This window comes from Hippocampus zosterae, chromosome 8, assembly GCF_025434085.1.
Source record: "Hippocampus zosterae strain Florida chromosome 8, ASM2543408v3, whole genome shotgun sequence".
Lineage (NCBI taxonomy): Eukaryota > Metazoa > Chordata > Actinopteri > Syngnathiformes > Syngnathidae > Hippocampus > Hippocampus zosterae.
Window position 1 is genome coordinate 20666298 of NC_067458.1, and position 27998 is coordinate 20694295.

At 44.5% G+C, this 27998-nt stretch overlaps 1 protein-coding gene and 3 long non-coding RNA genes across 5 annotated transcripts in view; 2 read left to right on the top strand and 2 right to left on the bottom strand.

Moving 5' to 3' along the window:
- The window catches only part of LOC127606071 (uncharacterized), a 29950-nt gene extending 7782 nt beyond the window's left edge, over positions 1 to 22168 (top strand). The window contains exon 3 of the long non-coding RNA XR_007963729.1: positions 22081 to 22168. This is a non-coding gene — a long non-coding RNA (uncharacterized LOC127606071). The remainder of the gene's footprint in view (positions 1 to 22080) is intronic.
- kita (KIT proto-oncogene, receptor tyrosine kinase a) lies at positions 4 to 27997 on the bottom strand. Of its 2 annotated transcripts, none has more exons than XM_052074068.1 (21): positions 27604 to 27997; positions 22097 to 22351; positions 19813 to 20097; positions 19192 to 19331; positions 16933 to 17104; positions 15215 to 15404; positions 14465 to 14580; positions 14266 to 14380; positions 12183 to 12367; positions 9708 to 9814; positions 9485 to 9611; positions 7486 to 7590; positions 6912 to 7022; positions 6606 to 6747; positions 5342 to 5451; positions 5122 to 5252; positions 4407 to 4529; positions 3589 to 3700; positions 3396 to 3495; positions 2186 to 2291; positions 4 to 1103 (listed from the first exon to the last, which is right to left on the bottom strand). In XM_052074068.1, exons 1-21 carry the CDS (start codon positions 27659 to 27661, stop codon positions 891 to 893), a joined length of 3003 nt encoding a protein of 1000 aa, XP_051930028.1. In that variant the 5' UTR covers positions 27662 to 27997; the 3' UTR covers positions 4 to 890. The 2 variants fall into 2 exon arrangements, with proteins under 2 accessions (XP_051930028.1, XP_051930027.1); XM_052074067.1 differs by having other exon boundaries at positions 16933 to 17125.
- Positions 5621 to 6597, bottom strand: LOC127606074 (uncharacterized). The gene is made up of 2 exons (XR_007963731.1): positions 6254 to 6597; positions 5621 to 6187 (listed from the first exon to the last, which is right to left on the bottom strand). It is a non-coding gene; the product is annotated as an uncharacterized LOC127606074 (long non-coding RNA).
- The window catches only part of LOC127606070 (uncharacterized), a 36327-nt gene continuing 30520 nt past the window's right edge, over positions 22192 to 27998 (top strand). Inside the window, exons 1-2 of the long non-coding RNA XR_007963728.1 lie at positions 22192 to 22313; positions 22986 to 23114. This is a non-coding gene — a long non-coding RNA (uncharacterized LOC127606070). The remainder of the gene's footprint in view (positions 22314 to 22985; positions 23115 to 27998) is intronic.

The following is a 27998-nucleotide window of genomic DNA, read 5'->3' on the forward strand; positions in this document are numbered from 1 at the left end:
AAACTCCCCAAAAAACAACAACAGAAATCTCTGAAATGGCAGTACCAGCATGTAAACAACGAGGCAGAAACACAAACTTTTTTTTTCGACGTTTGATGTTCACCTGCTAAAGCTAGCCCGCTAAAAACCCACGCAAATATCTACAAAACAAGCTAGCGTACCTTGTCTTAAGGCCTTTTCTGGCAGCTCGCAGCTCTGTGGCAGTGAAATGATCTGAAAATCTCCTGAAAGCGGATCAGGCGGTCTTTAACAATAGCTGATTTAAAAAAACTAATAAAGTAGCTCAGTTTGAAAAGTTGGACCCTGAATAAAGATCACCTTCATTTGAAATGTAATACTGACAATAAAATAATTAAAAATAATAATAATCAAAAAAAGAAAAGGGAAAGCTGCACTACGGGATGTGTGGAATGATATGTGATCAGTGCCTCGAGAGCATTTTTCTTTTTTCCATTGCAGAGAAAATGTCAGAAGTGTAAGAAAAAGAGTGGTAAAAAGGAAAAAAACTTCAAAGAGAGCTGATAAAACCATCATTATGACAGACATCAGGGTGTAATATATATATACAGTATATGTATATTTAGGGTTTTTTTTTTCTTTGAAGAGTCCTCCCTTGAAAGTCACAGACAGTCACATTCATGACAAAATGTTCTGCTTTGTTTTGTCTGGAGTGCCCACATTGGGGCAAAGGGGGAGGACACTTTTGTTTTTTTTGGGCAAAACACAGTCTTTGTGGAGAATGTGGGCAGTCTTTTTCAGGGATGGGGACAGGTTGGGAGGGGGAGGGGGTAGCGGCAGTGTTTTTGTTTTTTTGATGTCGTAGCAGAATATGAGAGGCACTTCTTTTAAGAGGCGAGGGGAGGAGTGGGGGGTGGGGGGGGCGGGACTCGTCACACACGCTGGACTCCGAGACCCGTGCCTTCCAGGAAAACCTTGTGCTGGGCCAGTAAGGGCTGCGTCGGAGCGCCGCTGCCATTTGAGCTGAGCTGGAAGGACGTGTTGGGAATGCTAGGCTCCTCCTCACCATCTTCCTCCCCAATGGGGATGGTGGTGGCGCTGTGCCTGGACGGCACCGTCATCCTGGAGCTGAAGTTCAAATAGATCTGGGGGGGGGGGGGGGACCAGTGCACCAATCAGCATTTGTGACATGGGTGTAGACAAGGAAATTAGCATGGGCGTTGAGTTGGATATCGAGGATTCTCTATTGTCTCACTAATTCAGTGGTACCTCTACTTACAAACATCTCTTCATACAAAATCTTTTAGTTGCGTAATGTCTCAAAAGGAAAATATTGCCTCCTTTTACGCAAGAAGTTTCAAGATACGAAAAGGTAAAAATACATTATCTACTCGCAGCGCCGAGTTTCCTGAACGCAACATACTTTGAACTGCTCTGCCATTGGCTACTATCCAGCATCATCCTGGCATCCCATTGGCTAAGAGAGACCACTACCGTATGTGTCTGTGTGCAGATTAATGGATCGATTGATCGCTCACTATGCTGAAGTTTGCCGTGGACATTTTCGAAGGACTGTTAAAAGTCGACAAAAGCAAACGTCCTTGGATCAGTTCTTTAGAAAACGCTAGGCAAAAACCACTACTGAGAGAACATGAACTAAAGAGGGCAAAAAAAGGTTAAATGACCCTCATTTTCATTCTTTACTCTTTGTTTTATTATGCACAACTCTCATTTATTGCGCAATTATTTAATTGTAACATATTTGTTACATATGGTGATGAATTTTTATGGGTTAGAAAACATTCATGTCTGAATTTTGGGGGGGCTTGGAACGAATTGGTTCATTTCCATGGAAAATGCGTCTCTACCTACACCATTTTCTACTTGCATTACATTTCACACAGTACATTTCTTCCAGAACCAATTAATCTCATAAGTAGAGGGACCACTGTATCTGGATTTTGGCTTGTTGACTGCATCGTTTGCACTCTCCTTCTTCCCTTTCTCGCTCAAATAATGATATTATAATTGACGCAGAATGCTGTTTAAAAATGCAAATGCATGTAGTTTACCTCAGGGATGCCAACAACAGTGTTGTAACACTAACCCCAGCCTCTGTGCCTTGAGGCTGACTTTGTCTTGAGTGCAGTGTCGCCACGCATGAAATTATGTCAATCAATGATGGGTTGGGTGTTTGGCCAACTCTGAGGGAGGTGTCAACACTTACGTGCTTGGCTGCATCTGACAGCTGCTGCTCGATTCTCTCCACCACCTTCCTGAAGGAAGGCCTCTGGATAGGGTTGGCGTCCCAGCAGGACCGCATGATCTCATACCTGGGGAGCAGTCACGCGTGCACTGTTGTCACGTCGAGACTCGGATTCACTCACACCCTCTTAAATTGTTCTGGGAAGGAACTGAGTACACATGTGCTCACTGTCATCTTTGGCGTGCAAGCGCCGATGAATGATGGTGGGGCGTTGATAAGGCGACTATGCCTTATAATGAATTGGAATACTGAATGTTCGGATCAGTTTTCGGTGGTTAAGATTGGAAAAACAGACATCTATTTGAGGCACGGTGTTTTTTTCGAGTGAGGCATCCAGTTATAAAATAGGGCCTGGCGTTTATTATCCAGCCATACCGCATCATAGCCAAGGAAGGTCTGATTAGGTGCATCGCGTTATGTTTTGATCATTGTTGGTTTATTGATTGGTGAGTAAAAATGAGATGATGCCCTTGAGGTATGGCATTCATTTTTCAGGAGGTGTGATAAATTGGGCCACATGATGTCTAATTAAGCTTGACGGGATTTGGTGTTTTTTAGGTTGGTTGGTTATTTAGGAGAAATAAAAATACATGGATTTGGGGTAGGGTGCGTATTTATTTAAGACGGTTTATTTGATGAATGCCATTTGTTGGGATGCTGCACCCAACACTAAATTTGGTTATGTTGTCTACTGGCCACAATGCAAAATATGTAAATAAGGTCTGATTCGGTGCAGAATGTTGTTGTTGTTCAGTTGTTTGGTTAATCATAATTCTTTTTTAAGTATTTATTTGGGAAAGGGCATTTATGTTTTCAAGTCGACGGCTCAACAATTCACCTTACAATTTATTTACCTGTGTCGATTCGTGCATGACCCACTGTTTATAGAAGTACAGCATTTAAATCGGAAAGTGCAAATCAACAACCTAAATTTTTTTTGGTGGGGGGGGGGGAAATATGCCTTTATAGTCAATGCAGAGCACCGATCGATTTTTGTTTTTGATACATTTATGGGGTACTTGTTGTTTTCCACAGAAGTTAATAGTTGAATAGTTGTCTGCCAGTGAAACAGGATGAGAGTGGGCCGTCACCAAAAAAAAAAATCTCACTTTTTTTTTGGGATTCAACACCTTTTTCAAAGATGAATAAAACCACGTTCCTCCAGTCTTACATTTCACAAGGTGCAAACTCGGGCGAGTCCAGCCTGTATCCTTCTTTAATCAGCTTGTAGAACTTGGCGTCCACGGGCATTCCGGGATAAGGACTGTTCCCTGCGAGAAAGATTTCTCTGATTAGGAAAAAACGGGAAAAAACCCCCCAAAAAACAAAACAACAACATGCACAAATAGAGTGGAAGCCCATACCTAGCGAGAAAATCTCCCACAGCAGAATACCGTACGACCACACGTCGCTCTCGAACGTGTACACACACTCGAAGATGCTCTCGGGTGACATCCACTTGACAGGCAGCCGAGCCTGAGTTGACAAAATATTAAGTGCGCAAGAGGAAAAAAAAAATGATTGCGGTGTTCTGCATAAAGTTCTCAGAAGTCACACTGATGACGTGAGAAACGGCTGCAATCACATGCATAAATCATCAGTTCCAACCTCATTTGAAATGTTTGTTTTTATTGGTGGTAGGGGCGGCGGACTGTATTGATGTCGTTTGTCGTTTCCCAGGAGTTTAAGAATCGGCTGTGTGAACGCGATCGTTGCGACCGCGCTGATTTATATATAAATTCGGGAGCAAAGCGTCTATTAGAACTGAGGCAACGTGAAAGAAAGAAATATTTGTCTTCGGTAACCCCGATTTTGATATCATGCTGGTTAAAAATGAATTAAAAAAAAAAAGCAAACCATTTGAGGTAAGGCATCTATTTACTCAAGACATCAAACCTGGTAAGGAATCGGGGCACTCGATTAATTTTCGTGTCTTGGATCATGAAGAAAAATTAAAAAACATCTATTTGAGGTCAAACGTAAAAACATTTGAAGCGACCACTTACCGCCACCTATAGCACTGGAGTTTAACTGCATCAAATTCTTTTAATTAATCGAGTGCTCAGCATTTTTCAGTACCGTTATTTTTAGCTTTGAAAGGGTATATTTTGGCATGCAGGTGAAACTTAACGGTCGTTTTTAAGACCTCTTGTTCACTAAGTCAAGTTTGAATGTAACTCACGTTGCCTTTGACAACATAGTTGGAGTCCGTGTTGATGTCTCGGGCCAAGCCGAAATCACAGATCTTTGCCACTCGCCCTTGAGTGAGCAGGATGTTTCTGGCCGCGAGGTCTCTGTGGATGCACTGCAGGGAAAATTATTTTTGATTTAAATTCAATTCAATTGTATTTATAGAGCACTTTCGAACAGCTGTTTAAAAAAAGTGGGGCGGCTCGGTGGTTTTAGTGGTTAGCACGTTGACCACAGTGCAGAGGTATGATTCCAGCTCCGGCCTCCCTGTGTGGAATTTGCATGTTCTCCCCGTGCCTGCGTGGGTTTTCTCCGGGTACTCCGGTTTCTTCCCATATTCCAAAAACATACATGACGGGCTAATTGGACACTCCAAATTGTCCCGAGGTGTGATTGTGAACACGGATGGTTGCTCGTCTTTGTGTGCCCTGCGATTGGCGACCAGCTCAGGGTGTCCATCGCCTATTGCCCGAAGACAGCTGGGATAGGCTCCAGCACCCCCAGCCAAAAATGTGAGCGCATCGGAACACAAACAAATTGAATGTCATTCTACTTTCTAATGTACTGTCCTTATCGAGATATGCATCGAATCGTGAGTGTATCGACACACAAACAAAGGAATCAGTTTCAATGTAGCCTGAAAATGGGCTGATCAAAAGTTCTAAATCGGTCGGATGTTCCTGATATGAGGTATGATGAATACTCACATTCTTGGAAGCCAAGAATTCCATCCCTTTGGCCACCTGGTAAGAGAAGCTCAGGAGATCCTCAGTGTCCAGCGGCAGGCCGTCATCGTCGAACATTTCCATCTCGCCGTCCCCTTCGCCGTAGTAACCGCCTGAGAAAGAGGGAAAAGGGGGCCGTTAAGTTGAAATGAAATTCAGACTTTTTGGGAGAAAATTGGAACTCGATGAATGTCCGACTGGCCTTTGCGGAAGGAACTTCTCTTCTCCACGGTGCTTGTGGATGAGGATGAGGACGAGGACGACGGCGACTTGCCAGCGGCAGAAGGCCGCATGGGCATGTAGCCGTTCAAGCTGCGACGAGAGGAAAGGAGCAATCTGAGAAGCGGCCTTTAAACACCCGACTCCTACGCACGTTCTGGATAGTAAGCAGCAAGTTTGACGCTCTCCAGGACTTTACGCTCAATTCCGATTTCGCAGTATTTTGTTTTGACGATGAATGGTTTGCGGATTGCCTGAAAACTTGTCTTTTTTTGGGGGGTACGTTGGAGAATCATGCTGTTTGATCACCCAACACAAAATTGGGTGGATCGGTGAATCATGAGATAGATTTTTGGTCATTTTTGGTCAGATCATGGGACATCGAGTCAAATGTTCAGATTATGGGCAGCAAGCATCTTTTAAAAAATTTTTTGGTTTGATCATGGGATTTAGAGTCAACTATTCCGATTATGGGCGGCACGACGGCCGAGTGGTTAGCACATCGGCCTCACAGCGCAGAGACGCAGTGTTCGATTCCTGTGCGGAGTTTGCGTGCTCTACCCGTGCCTGTGTGGCTTATCTCCGGGTACTCCGGTTTCCTCCCTGTGTGGAGTTTGCGTGCTCTCCCTGTGCCTGTGTGGCTTATCTCCGGGTACTCCGGTTTCCTCCCTGTGTGGAGTTTGCGTGCTCTCCCGTGCCTGTGTGGCTTATCTCCGGGTACTCCGGTTTCCTCCCTGTGTGGAGTTTGCGTGCTCTCCCGTGCCTGTGTGGCTTATCTCCGGGTACTCCGGTTTCCTCCCTGTGTGGAGTTTGCCTGCTCTCCCCGTGCCTGTGTGGCTCATCTCCGAGTACTCCGGTTTCCCCCCTGTGTGGAGTTTGCGTGCTCTCCCCGTACCTGTGTGGCTTATCTCCGGGTACTCCGGTTTCCTCCCTGTGTGGAGTTTGTGTGCTCTCCCCGTGCCCGTGTGGCTTATCTCCGGGTACTCCGGTTTCCGGAACACACTAAATTGTCCCCGGGTGTGATTGTGAGCGCGAATGGTTGTCCATTTTTGTGTGCCCTGCGATTGGCTGGCGACCGGTTCAGGGTGTACCCGAAAAGAGCTGGTATAGGCCCCAGCCCACCCGCAACCCTCGTGGGGCCAAGTGGATCAGAAAATGGATGGATGGACATTCAGATTGTGAATGACTTGCAGTGTTTTCCCAACTCCGTATGGGCAAATCTTTGGCGTGCGCTTGAAACAACTCACCCCGCTGTGACCCTCTGCGACACCACATTGTGATAGTAGCAGTCTTCATCCGTTTTGGAGACGAAGAAACATTCTCTCTTCCTTCGTAAGAAGTTGAGCAGGTCTCCAAAGCAGCAGTACTCTGTAATCACCAGCGTGGGGCCTTCCGGCACAGACAAACGCATATTTAACTCTTTTGGAGACGGCCGTTACTACAGTGGACAGCTCGTCACGTTATCAGGGTGCAGGAAAGGGTTAATATGCGGAGTAGAGGTCAAGAGTGATTCTCAACACCCCCAGCACCCCCACAACGGAGGTGCCCCTTACCTCCCACGGTGCAGGCTCCTAGCAGGTTGACGATGTTCATGTGGTTTCCCAGGTAACTGAGAACCTTCAGCTCAGACATCAGGGCTTCCTTTTCGGTGGCATGAGCGCTCGCTGCGGAGGAAAACCAAGAAAAGTCCAGGTGAAGCTGGATTCAATGATGCGTTTATTGATGGATGCGACAAAAAAGATAAATGACTGATGTTGCCCCGCCCCAAAAAAATACCAAAGTACTGACGTTGCATCTTCCTCAAAAGAAAACAATACATTGATGTTGCAATTTCCTCAAAAGTAGACAAATTACGGATGCTGCGCTTAATTTTCAAAATGTCTCGGTTCGTCGATTTAGCTGTGCACACACTGAACTCTTTCTTTTGCTGCTCTTTTGATACGGCAAAGATGTACAACCGATAACTGCCGTTTGAATTTGGCCTCGAGTCCCCATAGCATAGCTCGATTTCGAATTGATGCACGAGCTCATTCGGATAATCCCGTCTCTGTTTTTCACGGTACGGGCGTGAAATTCCGACATCGGATCTGCACAATGCGGCTCATCTTAATCTCGGCCCCAACGTACATTTCAGCATCTTGACCGCCACCGTGGTGACCGAATCGGACTCGGAGATTCCGTACGCCGTGGCTTCCACCACTTTCCCGAAAGCGCCCGAGCCGAGTGTCTTCCCTGCAGAAACACAAAGACATCCAGAAAGCTGTTATTCCACCCTCCCCATCCTGTTTTCCCCTCCCTTGCCTTCCCTTCCCTTCCATTGGCCCCCTGCCAGCATTACTGGGACAACACCAGTTGAGCCCCCAGGCTGTGTGCTCAAGCACCAGGACATGCAGGATCCTGTTGGAGGAGGTTGGCGAAAAAAAAACAACACCCAGGGTATGTCAACATTATGACGTTAGCAGTGAGGGAAGTTTTTTTTTTTTGGTTGTTGTCATGATTGATCCTTGGGACTGCCTTTGCCGGACACCGCTGCAGCTTTCCAGCTCTGTCCACATGTCCATCACTGTTGAGGGGCGGGGGCGACGTCATACCGCGATAAGGCCCGCCATTACTTGGGTGTTCGTTAATCCGGTGTTGTGCTGTAACTCCAATCGCAGTTCCAGGGACTGGAGGTGTAGTGGTTCACGTGGTTGGCTTTCATGTAGACAGCGTGGGAATCATGATTTTGAACGCAGAGTCAGTTGGGCCAGACTCCAGCTTTCCCACGAAACGGTGTGAATGGATAAATGGGGTTTACTGTTCAATCAGATGTTGCTCAATGTGTGTGTTTTTTTGGATTTAATGCAGAGCTGGAGCCGGTGTGGACAAATGAATGGTCTTTCTGTTCCTGTTCTTGCTGGGCCATTCAAACGGCCTCGTGGTTGTGACTGATACACTCATGTCAGCACCCCCCCGGCCCCCCACAAATAGATTGTGCTCAGCAGTCGCCTGGACAAGCCCGTGACTCGACCAGGTCTGAAGAAGCATGCAATTCGGTTAAGCTACATTGCAAAGATGCATTTCAAACGATTATAGAGCGTGACAACAAATTAGCATGTTTCTGCTGTCTATGGAATCAGAATGGGATCGTTTTGTTTTTCCAAGACAGTCCCTGTAAATGGAAAATAAATACATTGGACCACCACTATTCGTGGGCTGACCTGAGAAAATTGGCGTTTAAGCGTTGCCCGGTATGAATGCAAAAGGGGTGAAGGAAACATTTTTATTGATTGTTTTTTTTCTTTTTTTTAAATATTCAAAAAGTGATGACAAAGAAGTGAATGCGGCTTCCACTCTATGTCCTACAAGTTTGACACGCCGTGTTTGAGCTCCCAAAATTGTATCTACCGAAGGCCTCCAGTGGCTGGAATATATCACACCAGCGAAACAATGAGGCGTTCTAAAGCGTCCGCGCCAGCGCAAAGTCCCTATCCGCACGCTGGCTGTGACATCGGACTTTAAAAAAAATAAAGAAATCCTCCTTTTGTCACTCTAAGGTGCGCTCTATAGCGGCCACGCCAGCGGACAATCTGAAGGTGTAGCTAGCTAGCATGCCCAAATTATGCTAGGTAGCCTCTGATCCAACGTAAGGCGGTTTAGAGACGTGTCGTGCTATGCCCCGCAAAAAAACAACAAAAATGAAAAGGTGACAGCGTTTAATGCTCAATCACCACATCTTAAAACTACAAAGTATGTGGTTCGAAGCCGTTGTAAACCATATTAATCTTCAAACGTGTATAATGCATGGAGAAAGAAATATCTGAATTCACTTAACGGGTCTTTAAGAGTTTTGGAAATCTGAGATCGGTGTCTGAAGATGCTCCGTGATACTATTTCAACCGCACATGACCTGTAATCGCCCCATGGCCAAAATGAAAATGTAATCCGCAATGAACGCCCAGTGTTGTAATTTTCTCCACATGTCGTCTGCAACAATCTGTCATCTGGAGTTATTACTCCATCTTTCCGATCAAAACGTTTTGCTTCGAGGCCCAAAGGGTCGTCAGAAGTGACACATATGCGCCAAGGCACGCGCCGCATACGAGTGCGACCGACATCGATGTGCGAAGAGGGTCCGGCGGCTCACCAAATCGCAGGTTGTTTCTGGGAAACTCCCAATGATGATCGTAGGGGAGCTGCGTGGGGTCGATGTAGACGTAGCTGTTCCCGTGGATTCCTTCGATAACCTTCCACTGCACTTGGTATTTCGGTTTCTGGAACAAACAAAAGCAAAAAAAAAAAAATAAAATAAAACCAAACATTACAATTCGTGACAAATGTTCCTTTGTGTCAGGACCTCCAGTAAATACCTGCAGATACTTGTAGAAGAGTGTGACGAGAACCACACAGAGGACGGAGGCTGCTGCTACCAAGCCGATCAGCAGTGGGGTGAATAGACCGTGAGGAACGGTTCTCTCTGTGGGTATAAAATAAAAGTATTTACGGGAATCTGATCGGGACAAGTGGCAAGGCATTTGGGCAATGAAGTGCTGCATCCGCGAGTGAAAATACAATCGATACTTTTGCTTTTAGTCTTCCGTTTGCTTTTTAATTGGCGCTCACATTTACATAGACTCGGGGCTCAACCATTTTATGATTTTTTGGGGGTATTTATCTTCATTTCAGTTGTTTGTTTCAAACCTGTGGTTCATGATTAAATGCCATTGTTCCTCTAATATCATTAAAAAAAAAGTGCTGATTCGGTGACTCACCCATTTGACATTATAACCAACCCACGCACATTTTGAAAGTCCAACAAAATTTTAAAGCAAGATGAAAACGCCAATTTTCCAAATCTCACCCGAATCATCATGTCACTCTTATCCAACCAGTGTGTTGTTATTGATTGTCAAACTGCCTCACAGTGAGGGTCAATACCAAACCAACTAAATACAATTTTGTGAATCTAGTGATGTAATGCTTGAATTCGTCAACGGGAGTTGAACAAAGCATCATGATAGTGTCTTTGTGTCACCTTATACGCTATTGTCGATGTACCGAATGTGCAAAAAAAAAATAAAAAAGTGTCCCAATTCAAAATATTGACGAAATGCACAATTTTGGCATGGATTTAATCCTCAGTGCTCGTCTCCCATAAACCATTTGGCAAACAGAACCCAAGCGAGACATGATCGGCCGTGATAAGATGTGCAGATAGGAATTAGCTGGAGTCCGTTGTTTACTTTATGACTACAAATCCATGTGCTGTCATAACGGCTCCTTCCATCTGCCGCCGCAGTGACCCGCCCACCCCAACCACCACACCCCCGCTTCCCAAAAAAGCCGCATTGCAACTGGCCGGGGTAGCCGCGCGTCACTCTGAGACCTAGCCTGTAGCCAAAGGGTACGGGGTCCCGCCTTGGCAGTGACTTGCAGGTGTTGTGGGGCACACGTAGAGCTTTGGTAAACACTGACGGGTTTATCGGCGGATTTCTTCTTGCAGACTCGGCATTCTCAGATTTGAAGTGGGGCGAAAGCTCCTTATCTTTATAAAGAGCTTATTAAAGACCAGTGAACAAGGGGAGCGAACAATAAAGGCCAGGCCAGGCCAGGCCTGGAAGGGGGGACTGGACACATAGAAGTCATTCGCCACAGCTTTAAAAACAACAAAAGTCATCTTTGTTGTGTGAGCAAATAAGTAAATAAAATTGACACGCATAAAACACAAAGCCATTGTAGTCGTGGTCTGTGAATTTCTTATATATATTCATTCATTCATCTTCCGAGCCGCTTGATCCTCACTAGGGTCGCGGGGGGTGTTGGAGCCTATCCCAGCTGTCTTCGGGCAGTAGGCGGGGGACACCCTGAATCGGTTGCCAGCCAATCGCAGGGCACACAGAAACGAACAACCATTCGCACTCACACTCACACCTAGGGACAATTTAGAGTGTTCAATCAGCCTGCCATGCATGTTTTTTTGGAATGTGGGAGGGAACCGGAGCACCCGGAGAAAACCCACGCAGGCCCGGGGAGAACATGCAAACTCCACACAGGGAGGCCGGAGCTGGAATCGAACCCGGTACCTCCGCACTGTGAAGCCGACGTGCTAACCACTGGACTACCGGGCTGCTATATGTATATATATATATATATATATATATATATATATATATATATATATATATATATATGTCGGCTCACAAAAAATATATACAGTATATATTGGTTTAATTTTGCCGTTCTGTAATGAAAAAGTCAATTTTCTATTGTGTTTTATTTAAAAGTCACCCCGTTTGAAGATTTCAGACGAGAGAGCAAAACAAACCTCCTGCTCAGCAACTACAATGACTCACCACGGTCATTAAAAAAAAAAAAAAAAAAAAAAAGAAACGGTGCATAAAGGCACTCCTTAATTTAAGTAAATTGAACGTAACACCCCCAAAGGGAAGGTATGTCTTAATTGGTTAGGTGTTGTCCATTTACACACCGATTGAGCCATGACGCATCCATGATTCAGACGTCTGAATGAAATTTGCTGTGGCGCGCTCGACTCCAATGAGCAAAACCGTTTGGCAACGCTGATCCCTTACAAAGACCTGCAGCAACTGGAAAAACCAGACACCACTCTTCCCTAATAAAAAGGTTCGTAGACGGCCTAAGGCGATACAATAAAACTATTAAAAGCCACCAGGAGAGTAAGTATAGGTGTCCATTAATGGTTTGTTGTTCCCATGAAATCTTGTTGACAGAGCAATTTTGGGTGGCGGTTTGCTCGTCGAATTGCCCGCCATTATTATGTCTGTACAGCACATGCGGTGGTTGGTTGCGTTTACGTCGTGGCTCACCGCTGATGGAGAAGAGCGTGTAGGCCTGCTCGCCCTCCACCGTGGCCACGCACTCCAGTGTACTGAAGCGTCCCCGGCTGACGTTGACCCGGCTCTCCACTTCCGTTTTACCAAACATGGGGCTGAACAGTGTGATGGTGATGATGTCTGTCTCTTCTTGGCTAGCGTTCACCTGCTGGGAGCACCTGGGGAAAAAATGGAAGTGGGGAAAGAATGAAGAGAAGGAGCATGGGCTGGATGTTGTTTGACGGGAGTCTGGCGGCATCACCAAACTGGTTATTAGTTGTTTGGATGTAAGCGCGCAGACTTGAATCCACATATTGTTGGAACGTCACAAAGGTTGTCATTTTAATCAGGCAGATCTGGACATCCAGAAGTTCTTATCAGGACAAGTTGTGTGTTGTTGTGTAACACAGCTGTGTTGGTAACTAAGCGAATCCTATCCTAGCTCATTTCGTTATACAGTATGTGTTTTATGACTGTTTTGTTGCTAACTATGCCATGATTTTTAAACCGCTTATGTGAGTAATTAATGTAGCACTGTTAATAACAGGGGCTCATGCCAACTAGTCATTACTTGTCCAGATATAAGCATGCGGATTAAAGTCCGCTTACTATTGGAAAGTCACAACAAGGGGTGTTATTTTAGTCGGGCACATTTGTGGGCACCCAAGGGTTCTTATCAGGATGATTTGTGTCGTTGTACAACACAGCTGTGTTGCTAACTAAGCTAATCCTTTCGTAGCTCTGTTTTGTTCTGTAGTGTTTGTCTTATGACGTTTTTTTATGCGAATGATGCTAATAGTTTGCTAACGCTTACGGGTGGTTATTAATGTAGCACTGATGCTAATTTAAACGATGCAAAGTTATTAGTTCTCCAGCTATAAGTACAACAACAGGCGCGTTTTTTTTCTTAGGAAAACACGTTTGTGGACAGCCGGAGTGTCTGACCAGGACGATTTGTGTGATTGTGTTGCTAACTGAGCCAATCCTATCCAATGGCTTTTATATTGAAGCTGTGACACCAAACACATGTTTTGGATAAAAAGCATTCCCAGCTCCTGACATGAGCATTTTAATGCGATATTGTTTTTGCATTGACATTATAAGCAATCTCATCCAAGGGTTTGACAAATAATGACGTGTGTAAAATGAACAGCAGACTCCATTTATGACACCCGTGCGCCACAGGGTTTATTTTGGGTTGAAGGCAAGCTGAGATCGCGTTTCTCTTCACCGACTTGCCAAATGATTAGGAATTCTTTAACACAGCAGTGGCGGGGTGGTTCGTCCGCCATTGTGTTAAGGCATTCCTAGTCATTTGGCAAGTCAGTGGTTTACTTTAAAGTTTCCTTTGGAAGGGCTATTGGTTTGCAATTCAAAAAAATTGCCAAACACAATTCTCTTCAGGACATTCGAGGACAAAAGCTAATATAATAAGAATAATAATAGGAAGGAAAACATCATAGCTGTCCATCAAAATTCATGTACTGTACCTTCCAATAATTATTTAAATTTTAATTATAAAAAAAATTAAATCTAAAAACAACAAATACAAATATAATACAAAAAACATTGATTTGTGTTAAAGAATAAAAAAAGGTCTTTCATTATCCTTCCCCCCCAAAAGAACAACAGGGAATATTTTTCTTTGTGTTTTTTTTGCATTTAAAATAAGGCTCAAGTTTTATACATAACATGAAAATAAATATCTACATATATAATACATACATATGTATTATACTCACAAAAAAACAAAAAAGGACAGAAGTAAAAATGTGAAAATGTCTCCAAAATTTGAGCATTTGTTTTTTGGCGCCGGGGACAATAACTTCTCACGATGAATTATCATAAAAAAATGTTTCGTTCTAATACACTAATTCCCTGAAGTGAAAATTATCGTCAATTTAAATATTTAATTGCATCCAAAGTATACAAAATTAAGCAATACAAACCGACACACCCAAATTAATATGGATATCAGGAAGTATAACCAAATTAATTTTCAGAAGACAAACAGTAATAAATTCAAAGGGAGCCGTTGTTGACACGAGTGCCTTGGCAGTCATTTTTTGCCGCTCACCTTATGTAGGGCTGCTCGCAGTAGTACCATGCGATCTTGGGGGCGGGAAATCCTTCGGCCACACAACGCACTTGCCCGTCCACCGGGCCCTCGTGCGACACAATTTCAGGTTTGGCTAACAAGGAATGAGACATGAGTAAAATTGCGAGAAGTCGGGTGTAACATACCCAAAAAATAAAATAATAACTTTGCCACTTACTGGTCACAAAGATGGTAAAGGTCTCGTTCATTGAGACGTCGCGATTGGAAACTTTAAACGTGTAAACGCCGCTTTCCGACGTCTTCAGTCGCACTAACCTCAGCTCGCTGCTGTACCTGAACACCAGGGGGAGACGTTTTGGTCACATGATCAACAAAGCCGACAATAAAAAAAAACAAACATATTTTCATATTTTCCTTGCTAGTTCGGTTAGTTAGCACAATTATATAAAAATTAATTGTAGTTTCACCTTCACTTTTAATTTCAGTTTTGTTAAGTGAGGTAAATATGACCCACAATATTTCCATATTAGATTCCATACCCTTACTAAAGCCAAAAACTACTTTTTTTTGGTTGTTTGTTTTAACTTATGTCGATTTGACTTGCAGCATTTTCATATGTAGATCGCACTTAATACGTTTCCTATTGAAAAACATTTTCACTTGGGTCGATTTGACCCACCATATACCGCAAAGGGTGGGGTCAAATCCTGTTCTGGTCTTACAAAAAACAAACACACATGTGAGGCATGTCATGCACACCATTATGATATTGTGTCATATTTCCCTTGGTGCTCTTGAATAACAATGCAAATACTAATTTCAATGCCGATGTCTTTTATTTTTATTTATTTTTGTCAACCCGAGGCACCCTAAGCCTTCTCCCTATTTGTCAAGGAGCTGCGAGGCCCGCGGCTGACTTCATGCTAAATTCCACCCTCGCCGTTTGTGTGGAGGGGGATCTTTGCACCTGTAGTCGCGTGCGCTCTGCGTGGTGATGACGTGGTCGCTGTTGTTCTTCAGCTCGTGGCCCATGAAGCTCCAGGAGAAGGCGCGGGGCCTGGGGTAAGCCTCCATCTCCACCACCAGGGATAAGCTATCGCCCGCGCGCACGTGTATGGTCCTGTTGCTTGTTGACGTGACGTTGATGAATCCTTTGTCTGAAGGTGGGGACGGGGGGCGGGGGGGGGGGGGGACGTTATCATATGACATGGAAAAGTAGCACAAGTTCTGCCTTCGCAATGACAGCGACCCAGCGGAATACGGAGCTCTCAACCCATTGGCTCCCCAAAAGTGGCAACCAATCAAAGAACAGTTTTCACTCCACTTCTTCAAGGAAAGAAAAGGGAACGCAAGGAATGCAAGAATGACGGAGAGAAGAAAGAAGGATGGAAGGAAGGATAATGTAGAAGGAATGATGGGAAGACAGGATGAAGGAAGGCAGTAAAGAGGAGTAAAGAACGAGAGAGTTAAGGAATGGAGGAAGAAGACAGGACTGGAGGAAGGAAAGAAGGCAGCAATGATGTCGGAAGGAAGGAAAGAAGGAAGAAAGGATGAAAGAAGGCTATAAAGAGGAGTAAAGAACGACAGAGTGGAGGAATAGATGAACAAGACAGGACTGGAGGAAGGAAAGAAGACAGGAATGATGTCGGAAGGGAGGAAAGAAAGAAGACGGGATGAAGGAAGGCAGTAAAGAGGAGTAAAGAAGGAGAGAGTTAAGGAATGGAGGAAGAAGACACGACTGGAGGAAGGAAAGAAGGCGGCAATGATGTCGGAAGGAAGGAAAGAAAGAAGAAAGGATGAAAGAAGGCTATAAAGAGGAGTAAAGAATGACAGAGTGAAGGAATAGATAGCAAGACAGGACTGGAGGAAGGAAAGAAGGCAGCAATGATGTCGGAAGGAAGGAAAGAAGGAAGACAGGATGAAGGAAGGCAGTAAAGAAACGACAGAGGGAATGAATAGAGGAAGTAGACAGGACTGGGGGAAGGAAAGAAGGCAGGAATGATGTCGGAAGGGAGGAAAGAAGGAAGACAGGACGAAGGAAGGCAGTAAAGAACGACAGAGGGAAGGAATAGAGGAAGAAGACGGGACTGGGGGAAGGAAAGAAGGCAGGAATGATGTCGGAAGGGAGGGAAGACATGATGGAAGGAAGGAAAGAGGAATGGAAGGGTGCAAGGAAGGATAGGGTGACGGAAGGGAGTAAAAGATGATAGAAGGAAATGATTGGGGGAAGAAAAGATTGAAGGAAGGAAAGAATGATGGAAGGAAGGAAAAAGTGTGGACTGAAGGAATGTATGACGAAAGGAAGGAAAATAAGACGTTAGGATTGAAGGAAGGGTAGAGGAAGAAAAATGGGATGGATGGAAGGAACGAGGGACAAAAGGGAGGAAGGAACACAGGAAATACGGAAGCAAGAAAGATCGGGCGGGGAAAGAGGGCAGATGTTGGGGGAAAGATGAAAGGAAAATAGAAGGAAGGGAATGAGGAGGAAAGGATTGCAGGAAGGGAGGGATGGCAGGTGGGTGGAAGGAATGGAAGAAAGAAGATGAAGGGAGGAAGAAAACATTGAAGGAACAGAAAAAAGGAGGATATCGGAAGGGAGAAGGAAAGAGAGGATGGATTGAAGGGATGTACGACAGAGAGGAAAAGCATCGTCGGTCGTCGTCGGTTATTCACGCGCGTCCTCACCGTAGACGTCGAGCCACACGGAGCGCACGCTGACCCCCTTCTCGTTCTCTGCCTCGCAGCGGTAGCGTCCGGCGTCGCGGCGGGCGGCGGCGCCCAGGCGCAGGGTGGCGCTTCGCATGTGGTCCAAGTGCTCCGCCCGGATACGCGAGGCAGTGTCAACCTTTGCTGGTTGCTGTGGATACCAGACGGCACCCTGTCAACGCCCAGAAATCTCTAGAGATTAACCCCGTCTGCACGGCTATCCTCGCCAGCCGCACCCGACACACACGCAATGCACATGCCATACAAACAGTCCAGACCTTGAAGCTTTGAACCCCTTTGAACGAGGGGTGCCCAAACGTTTTCCTCTTGGGGGCCGTTGCACGGAAAGGATTCACGGACCGCTTTGGAGTTTGGCCAACGGGCCCCCGGGTTGTGGTTTGGACACCCCTGGTCTATAACACTCGTTTCCAAGAGTTTCAACGTTGAAGAAGAAAATACTGTGTTTTGCCACATCGGGGGCAGGGTTTGATTCCAACTACGGGCTTCCCATGTGGAGTTTGCATGTTCTGCGCGGGTTTTCTCCGGGTGCTCCGGTTTCCTCCCACACAAAACATGCGTGGCGGGTCAATGGGACACTCTAAATTGTCCTTAGGTGTGATTTTGACCGCAGATGGTTGTTTGTTTCTGTGGGCTGGCAACCGCTTCAGGGTGTACCTCCGCCCATTGCCCGAAGACGGCTGGCATAGGCTACAGCAGGCATGTCCAAAGTCCGGCCCGCGGGCCAAATCCGGCCCGCGGTCGAATTTCATCCGGCCCTCGGCCCCTGTCATAAAATCAGTGCCGTCTGCCCCGCAGGTTGGGCGCAATGGAACACGTGTTGCATTGACTGAGGTCTCGTAGACTGGTGAGTGATGTTTCATAGAGTACTGCTTCCCTCTAGTGGCTAAATGAGTAATAGCATTCACTAAATGAGTAATAGTATTTAGACACTAGAGGGCATCACTCACGAGTTAACAAGACATCACTCCGTGTTTATATTGACTGATATGTCATATTTCAAATGATCCTTGCAGTTGTGGATGTGTGTATTGCTTGTTCATTTCCCTGTTGTTTGAGTCAAAGGTTTTGTGACTATTGAAAAGTCATGGTGATACATTTTATGTTTCAAATCAATCAATTTGCACTCAGGAGACTTCTGTTTAAGAAAAAGTCAAGTGAATAAGCAGTTGCATGTGATATACCTGTTTCAAATGAACCAAAAGAAATTCTTAAGATTGTTGAAATTAAAATAAAAATGGAAATGTGAAAAGGACTGGCTTACTAAAATTTGTTGAACAATATTGTTGTTCAATGTATAGAATGTCAGCCAAGGTCGGCCCCCCGACATTTTACCACATAAAATCTGGCCCCCTTGGCAAAAAGTTTGGACACCCCTGGGCTACAGCATGCCCTCGTGAGGATAAGCGGATTAGAAAATGGATGGATAGGTTGGAGAACGGGTCAAACTGACCCTTTTCTTTAAGTAGTAAGTGTACCCGCTGAATGAGTGAATTCCGTCAGCTGTATTGGATGAAATGGTGAGACCTCAATAATGTGTTTGGGGTTACAGACACATTTGGAGAATGGGTCAAATTGACCCACTGTTAAATAGTTGACTTGGAAAAGAAAATAAACAATCAACATTTATAGAAATGATAAGTAATCTCGTTCATAATGAGATATTAACAAATCTTTCCTAGTTTCTGACACTCTTGGACAATGGGTCAAATTGACCCATTGCAAAATTGTCGGGTTTTATTCATTATTGAGTGACGGTAAAACAGAGTTAACCCGTATGGCTCCATAATAATGAGCTGTGAACAAAGTTTCATTGGGATTATTTTTAAATTTCAGATACTTTTGCATACCGGGTCAAAACGACCCAAATTAAAACTGGTTGGGGTTCATTAAGTAGTGAGTGACTTTGATTGAGTTAATGAGACAGAAAAAAAGGCTCTGTTGTGAGAGGGTTTTTTTTTCAATTTCTGATACTTTTGGGTGTCGGGTGAAATTGATCCTTTAAGTTTTGAGTGAGTATTGATTAGGATTGATTGGAGTGGTGAGTAATATATTTCTTGGAACCAGATTAGACCCCATTCCCATTATTTTCCTCTAAATTTTGTCCAGTGCGCCTCTGACGCTTGTACAAGCTGCGACATTTTCCGGAGAAAGCGCGGCCAGAAAACATCCACAGAACAGACGCATGCAGACTGGTAGAAAACTGCAAAAGTGTCTCACCGAGCTGGGCGGGGCGACCCACTTGAGCTTGATATCGCCGTTGACGTTGGTGGTGTTGCAGGTGAGGGCCACGGTCTCGTTCAGGGTGAGGATGACCCGCTCGGGCGCTTGCATCTCAATGACGGGGGGCGCCACGGGCACTACAACGTGGGGGGGGGGGGGGGGAGGACGGATCACCACCAAAGACCCACGTACAAATACTTTGATGCTGTGCTTAAATTAACTATGTCTACTTTACTTGAGTATTGACATAGCTGGCATTGTTTTACTTTTGAAAACAGATTTAATAAATAGTTTTTATTTTGGCTGAATCTTTCCATACATTTCGGAGTGTGTGCATTTGCAGTTTCTGTCGGTCTTTGAAGGATGATGGGGAACAAATTGTAAAATTCGCTCATCTCGTCAATATTGTAAAGCATAAAACAAACCACTTCCCTCCTCTCTGAAATGTGAATCATTAACCACCAATCACCCGACAGGCTACTCGTACGCTTTAAAAAATGAAAACTTCCGTAGTTTATAATTCGATTGAGACAATTATGAGGAAGTCCTCGGCCCAGGTGAAACCGTATCATGCGGCGATGGAAAAAGGAACGTGAAAAGTACAGAGTCACGCCTAACCTGGCTTGACGGTGAGGTGGTAGTTGTGCGAGCGTACGCGCCGCCCCCGCAGCGTGCCGGCGCACACGTAGCAGCCCTCGTAGGACTTGAGCGCGTTGCGGACCACCACGCCTTGCTCCAGGCTGGCGGAGAGGCGAAGGCCGGGGGCCAGGGGCGCCCCGGAGCAGGTCTCGAGGTGCAGGTCTGACAAACCGGGATCGGTTGCCAGGCAGGGGATGGATGCGGCGGCGCCCACGCGGGTGAGGATGTTCAACACCATCGATTTCCTAAAAGGGTTGTTCGGATCTGCCAGAAGAAAACAAAAGCGCAGGGTGAAAGGGGCCATTTTTTTTTGCCTACTTGTTTTATTTCATCCAGTGGAGACGTTTGAAATGATGATGTTTCATCCATTTGAATAACTCTGCACTCATACAACTGCTGGGTTACAAGTCACCCGCAACGGGTGAATCGCTAACCCGGTGCTGGGTCCAATGGGGATAATCTGAGTCTAAATGATGAATCCAACCTGGGGGTCTGCTCAAAATCCACAGCTACCCGACAAGTGGGTTCGGAAAGCAACCCAATATTTTTCTGTGTTTTGTTTACCAAAAAAAAAAAAACACAACAAAAATAAAACGGGAAGGAACTAGTCAGTTAACTAGCGTGCATATTGATTCATTGCCACCTATTTTTTTCAAACTAGTCCGCTTATCGTTTGATTTGTTGCCTCCTTCATGGCTCGAAGACCTTTGAAAAACAGTTTGGGAAGATGATAGAACCACATTCATTTTTTTGAAGTATTACAAAAGTTCGGGAGGGGGTTGGTGCTATTTTAATTGATAACGAGTAATCGGACTGACTCCCCGGGCCTGCGTGGGTTTTCTCGGGGTGCTCCGGTTTCCTCCCACATTTCAAAAACATGCATTGTAGCCTAATTGAACACTCTAAATCAGGTGTCACCAACATTTTTGAGGGTGAGAGCAACTTCATGTGTACCGATTGTGTGAAGGGCTACCAAATTGATACACGTCTGAAATAACATATTTGTCCAAAATACCTTCAATAATATGAGGATGTGTTATTTTTAATACTTGATGATTTAAATTCTCAGACTTTGATCGTGTTTCGAAATGTCTCACAGTACTGCCAATGTTTGCATTTTTAAATCATAATTTCTACTAGCAAATCACAATGTCCAGGCACTGGCGGGCTACTCAAGTGGTCTTCACGGGCTACCTGGTGCCCCGCGGGCACCATGTTGGTGACCACTGCTCTAAATTGTCCCCAAGTGTGAGTGTGAGCGTGGTTGGTTGTTTGTCTCTGTGTGCCCTGCGATTGGCTGGCAACCGATTCAGGGTGTCCCCCGCCTACTGCCCGGAGACAGCTGGGATAGGCTCCAGCACCCCCCGCGACCCTAGTGAGGATCAAGCGGTTCGGAAGATGAATGAATGAATAATCGGACTGAGTTTAAATTCGTGATTGATTTGGATTTTTTTCTGAAAAAAAAATAAAAGGTGATTTGGGCGACGCGAGAATCCCACCCGCGGGCGTTGATATTGATCTTGTTTTTGTACTATTTCTCTTCAGAGCTCCGTTTCCAAAACTTGCGTATTTATTTATTTTTTTGGGGCTCCACTCAGATTTTTGCCTGTCTAATCCGCCAAGGCCTTTCAGAATCAATTATGCTGATTCAGATTGAGGAGATTTTGCGGCTAATGTAACTTCAATTCTATTCGCAGTGGAGCTAGCTGAAAAATATGACTCCAAGTTCACTTTTCACTGGCCAGTAACAATCTTGGTATTGTTCGGTTTCTTCTCAAGATTGTCCTCACAAGTGTAGCGTCATGTAGTTTGAATTGCTGTTATCTTCCTATAAAAGTTTTTCTAAAAGGTACATAAAAAAATAAAATAAAATAAAACTGCTCTCCCTACGTCTTGGCCTGCTGGCCTCATGAAAAAGCGCTTTTGTGTTTGCTGCCTGTGAGGAAGGAGTGCTCTGATGAGGACTAAGCAACACATGATATCATCCTTGCAGCGATGGCCGCGGGCCAAAGGGAACGTGCAGTTGAAAACGGTCATGAGTGCTTTCTACCTGAACGCCGTCACGTACGAGCACGCCCACGCTCACTCGGTTATTTTATGACGATAAGAATTGATGTGAAGCGGAGCGTTTAGTAGGAATGTTGCAAGGATAAAGTTGGGATGTAAATGTTTTGACCCCCCCCCCCCACAAAAAAAAAGTTGCTTCATTCGCCAACAATTAATTCTTTTATTTTTTTTTCCCGCCAGCGAAATGTGCATTTACCGTTGACGAAGACGTAGATGGACGCCTGCTCGCCGCTCGTCCTCTCCAGGCAAACATAGCGGCCCATGTGAACGGGCAGCGCGCGGGCCACGTGCAAGGCCGACGCGCCTTCCGTGCGCCGCTCGCCCCGCACCTTGGGCCGCTCCTGCCGCTGCCACTGGATTTCCTTCTCGCCCTGGCAGCGCAGGTCAAAGGGCGCGTTGAGCGGAACCACCAGGTGGGGTCCCTTTGGGGTGATGCTGGGCTTGCTGTCGCCTTTGAGACAGACAGAAAACGGCATGTTATGTCAATGTTTATCCGGCAATGTATTTTTATAATAGTTTGTCTTAATCTGTTTTTTTTGTGTGATTGTGTTTTTTTATTTTTACATTTCGTATTATAACTTCATCACAGACTTTCTTAAATATTTATTCCATGCAATATTTTCTCACAATAGTCCAATTAAATTGTTGTAAAATTTCCAATAATGAATTGATGGCTTATTTCCCTCTAAAGTTATTTGTAATATTTTGATATTATTCTCAAGAAGTTTTTTTGTTGCATATTACTCTAATATATCCAATATTTTGAGTTTACTTTAAAATTGCTATTTTATTTTTTATCTCGTATGATGCCTATCCTCATAAAATTTCTAGCTTCATTTTTATTAAAATAAAAAGAATGTAACACATTTATGCTGAGGGTATTCTGAATTTATTCCGATGAAATTCGTTTTTTTCCATGTCATTTTTGTAATATTTGGACTCAACAGTCTGTAATTTTCTGATTTTATTCTTGCAATATTCTGACTTTATTTCTTTTAATTCCCATTTTCTCCACTTTTTATTACCCATGATGTTACAGATGTATAAAATTGCTTTTCCTGACATTGATTTTTTTTTTCTCACAGAAACCCAAACGTTGTGCGCTAACTCAGATTTTTGGAGCTGCTCATAAAACCCTCCAGCATTGGCAAACGCCTCAGGTCCAGATGAAGACCATCAGAGCAGGATGCTGCCCCCACCATGCTCCATTCTAGGTATGACGTTCGTTTGTTGATGAGCAGCGTTGGTTTTGTGTCAAATGACCTTTGGGAATTATGGCCTTAAAAATTCAACCCTGATTCGCAAATGTAGCCAAAGTACATGTCAAATCTCCCAAATGCTTGAGAAAACTGATTGCAACATGACTACAAAGACACACACCCCCCCCCCCCCCAAGACTTAAGCCGGGTGAAGAACCACTATTTTTATGCCTTGCTCGGACTAATATGGAAACACGATCACGCTGAAGCCAAATGCAAATGTTTACGACACCTGCAATGTTATTGGCTGCGCGACTTAGCATAAACGTCGTTAGCATCACATTAGCAGCTCATACAGTTAACCCCTGAAATGGGACAGGTACATTGACAAAACAGTGTTTAAAAATTGGCACATATAACAAAATAAAATTCCATGAATCGAGCATCTAAACACCAAAATATTCATCCAAACCATATAGTTTCATCCAAGTCTACTAGCTAAACGGTGTATGTATGTAAATTGCGTCGTTTGAACAACGCCATACTCCTCTGATGCCTTGGAGCCCATAACACTCTGGATTCGTCAGACAATAATTGCATCATAAACGCACCTCTTTGACTCGCACAGTCACACCGTATTATTTTGCCCCATTTTACACACACACAAAATGCAAAGTCCGCATATTTCATCTGGTGGTTGTACTCGTGCAGTTCTTGTAGAAACGTGTAAAATTAGAGTGGGAAAGGTAAAACAAATTGAACGCCTTTACTTAAATCCCCCCTCGGGGAAAAAAACAAAAGAACATCATACAATATTTTCCGATTTTAACTTAATGTCACGTGTTGTTGTTTAAGAGCTAGCTTGCGCAGATTCGATTTTGAATGCAATCCCATAGATTTGCTCTCAACTGGTGAACAAAAAATGCTGAATTAACTAAGGATGACAACTAAAAAAAAAAAAAAACCAACAACAAACACCCCCCACCCCCACTATTCATGTCGCGTATGTATTTTTTCAAACTGATCATTTTTTAGGCTAGCAAGACACAATGCATTCCCCACCAGATAGTTCTGTTTAATGAGACCTTGGGTGATTCAGGTACGTTGATTTGCTTGCTGTCGCTGCTATTTCCGCCTTAAAATACGCCAAGGTCTCAATCCATCAATACAGACTTTACCACTCGTCTTTTTAAATCATGTACAAGCCTATTTTAAGTAATTTGCACTTATTCACTTCCCACCGCCATTGCCCAACCTTATTCCCACGCATTACGCAATCTCAAAGATGCAATCTCCAACACGAACCAAAACAAAACATTGTACCCGCATCAAAGTCAATAACACGAGCTACGTGGTGGCAACACTGCCACGCAGAGCGAGATGATGTTTTATCAACAGATTAAAACCGTCCAGGATATAACCGAGCCCTCAATGTTGACTTTACGCAATGTTTTCATGTCAACCGGTTCCATGCAATTACCTTTTTCATTTGTTTCTTATGTGTATTTGTTATGCTATTGAACTCGTTGACAGAAAGCTCAAGAATGTCCTGGTGTGTTGTTGTATAACTCCATAGCGTGACTATTTAAAAAAAAAAAATTACCTAGAATGTGTATCTTTCCAATTGAGGTCTGTTGTAGTCTGCAAGGAGATTCTCTCACTGTTCACTCTGGGGAAGTCAGATGACTTCCCAGGCCCTCCGGCAAGGCATCAGCATGATTGCACTCCCAATTTCGAGAAGAGCTTACAAATTAAAAATTGCGTGAATAATCATGTCTTGGCGTGAACAAAATGGCTGCAAACAACAGAGGCACTTTGTTGGCCGATGGGATTTTAATGTGGTCTTCGGCAGTGTTTTATTTTTTTCACACCTTTGATTGGCACATTTGAAGCAAGGAAGGGTGGAACTGCCAATGTGGAGGAAACAATTTTACGTTTGAACGTATTTGCGAACGTGCTCGTTGGCTAAATGCTAAAAACATAGCATATCATCCCGTAATGCTATGGTGTCGACAAAAAAAACGAAACAATTATGATTCGGTTCACAAAACAGAGTTGTCTGCTTTTGTGTAAGAACTTTTCATTTGGAGATTGATTGAAGTTAGTTTTACGTTGTATCCCATTTGGCTCGTGTTTTTTGGCACCGTTTTTCCACAACCCTTCCGAATGCGGCGTTACCCACTGAGCATTCCAGCCAACACAACATAAGAACTTTACAGCGACTGGCAAAATCTTCCATTCACACTCTACCAACCACAGAGTTAAGGGGGCATTGGCCCCTCTGTGGTCACCCCTTGTACCGCCACTGTTGGGCAAAAATCAGGCCTTATGCATTACATAAGACCTGATTTTTGCCCAAGCACACATTAGAGGTACACCCTGAAGAGGTTGCTAGTCAGTCATAGGGTACATATCGACAACTGACCATTCCCACTTCCATTCAGACCTCTGTAGAGATGCGCAGAGCATCCAGAGCGAATTTCCCACACCACAACACCGCAAACAGTAATCCGTACGACAGCCATGCCACACACAGGCAACGGAACCTAATCAGTGATGGCAATTATCCAGCACATACACAGCGACAAGACTGAATAACTGCTTCTAACCACACACCATTCAATACCTAAACAAATGAGTCAACCACAATCATAGTTTAGAGTGTTCCATTAGCCTGCCGTGCATGTTTTTGGAATGTGAGCGGAAACCGGAGTACCCAGAGAAAACCCACACGGGCCCGGGGCGAACATGCAAACTCCACAAAAACACAATTCACTCAAAATTTGAATATATTTATTGTGATTTTTTCTTCAGAAAATATTTTTGATTTATCCAGTTTTTTTTTTGCAAGGTTTATTTCCCAGAGGTTCTATTTTTATTGAAAACATATTGAATGTTTAAGAGCATTTTTTTGTGAAGAATTTGGAGGCAGACAGAGGGTGGGTTGTTAAGACAATTTTTATAATTGTTTAAAAAAAAAGCTAGTATTTTTTTTTAGTTAGGGTAACTCAATGTGGTACAGCAGTTGCCCATCCCTGATCATTAAAAAAAATCAATTTCTATTGTGAAAATATGCCATTTCTAAAGTCCATTGCATTGATGATTTCTTTTTTACTTCAAATCCAAATTTAAATAAGGCAATCATTTTGATCGACATTTTCACACCGTTTCATCTCATGTCTCCACTCCCAGTCCGAATCGCAGTTCTCCCAGGTAATTGCTCGTACCTTTTCCCAGACCTGATAAGCAAACAAAGCACCTTTCCCAAGCTGTAGAAGTGTCACGAGTTGAATTTAAAAAAAAGCAGAACCTTTCCACATCCCTAAAAAGTCACAAATCATTCGAGGGCCTGTTGGCATGTTCTCACAGGAGCAAAAAAACAAAAAAACAAAAAACAGGGCAGGTGCAATGCAAAGGCCTTTCCCCGCTGCGTCTCAATATTTGCCCTGAGGTGGCAAAAATGCAGGTTCCGTGGCTAAACGGCAAAACGCATACAAACACCCTGGAGGCTAATTTAAGCCACAGGCGAATATTTGTGACACACAACTGCGAATGAAGCCTCGTCTCGGTGCTGCATGCTGCTGCACCCCTGCGTGCGGAGACTGGCTTAAGGCAAACTTCACGGCGTTGCATGACAGGTAAGCCCTAGCATGCAAATCGTCCAACAGATATTCTGCCCCCCCACCCCACCCTTGCACACTTCCCAATGCCAGAAGTCCGCCTTCAACTTCAAGATGTCGAAGCAAAAGCAACTCGGCAAATTGTTTTGGAGCAAACGACTTGATTTGTTGCGCTAACATTGCCATCAATGTCGATTATTTATAGTTTGAAGTTGTTCCAACTTAAAGGGATGTTTTACCCCATCAAAATAAAAGTTGTGTTTTGGTTTTTGTCAGTGCAACAATGTAACGCGATCGAACATGTGCCAATCACTTTTCGGCTCTATCTGCCCCCTTTCATGATCCCTTGGCATCAATAAAGCTTTCTATAGCATCAATAGAAATCGGAATAAAACTGCTCGCGATTTTGACACCGATTTGCGATGCTCGGAGAGGACTCGCTTAAGAACTGCCCCCCCCCCAAAAAAATTATGCAGACAACTGCCCTGCGGTGCAACAGCTGCCCGTTTGCATGAAATCAAAAAGCGCCACTTTTTTTTATTTTTATTTTTTAAAGCGCGCGTACGATTTCGGCACTGTTTTTTTTTCTTCTTCTGCACGGCGCCCTTGCTCGCCTCGATTAAATAATGCAAGGAGTCGCGTTCGCTATCCGCGGGTGTCCATTTGCCTCGCGTGTCAGTTATCGCTGCGCCCAAAAAAAAAAAAATAACATAAAAAACTCCCATGCACATTGGGGGGTGGGGGGGGGCAATACCAAACCAATAAACAACAACCAGCGTATTTACGCGCACCGCGCGTCAAGCGGAATTCCAAACCAGCAGCCACCGTGCAACAAGTTGCGCTTCATAAAACTCTCGTCATGGCAACAAGCGTGTCATTCGTACCTGGGTGGAAGGTGAACGGCAACACGACAGACAGCAACGCTATCAAGCGGTAATCCATAGTTAGAGTTCCATGGGTGTAACTGCGCACGAGAGCCGGGTGAAGGTGCGGGGAGGCGGGCGTTAGTGGCGCGGAGCTCCACTACGCCACAATACTCCACTCGCGCGGTAAAAGGAGAAGAAGGAGAAGAAGAAAAGGTTGAGGAGAAAGAGGAGGAGGAGGATGACGACAAACGAGAGGTGCTCTTAGAAGTCTTCCAAAGCGCAGAGGGGAGTCAGTGGACATCGCCGTGCCCGGCAGCGTGCGGTGCACGTTGAGCAAAAGTGTGCGTGACTGGCTGAGACTGCGCCGTGGACACGCTCTTGTAAAATGTTCTGTCGCGAGCGTGTGTGCAGTC

Bases quoted from the DNA above. Each gene is read 5' to 3' on its own strand.
- kita (XM_052074067.1), bottom strand. From the start codon at position 27,661: ATGGATTACCGCTTGATAGCGTTGCTGTCTGTCGTGTTGCCGTTCACC. The intron at 20,098-22,096 runs GTAAATGCACAT...TTCTTCTGGCAG, and splicing joins CATCTACGTCTTCGTCAACG to ATCCGAACAACCCTTTTAGG. The intron at 12,368-14,265 runs GTGAGCGGCAAA...TTTTTTCCCCAG, and splicing joins TGCGAGCAGCCCTACATAAG to GTGCTCCCAGCAGGTGAACG.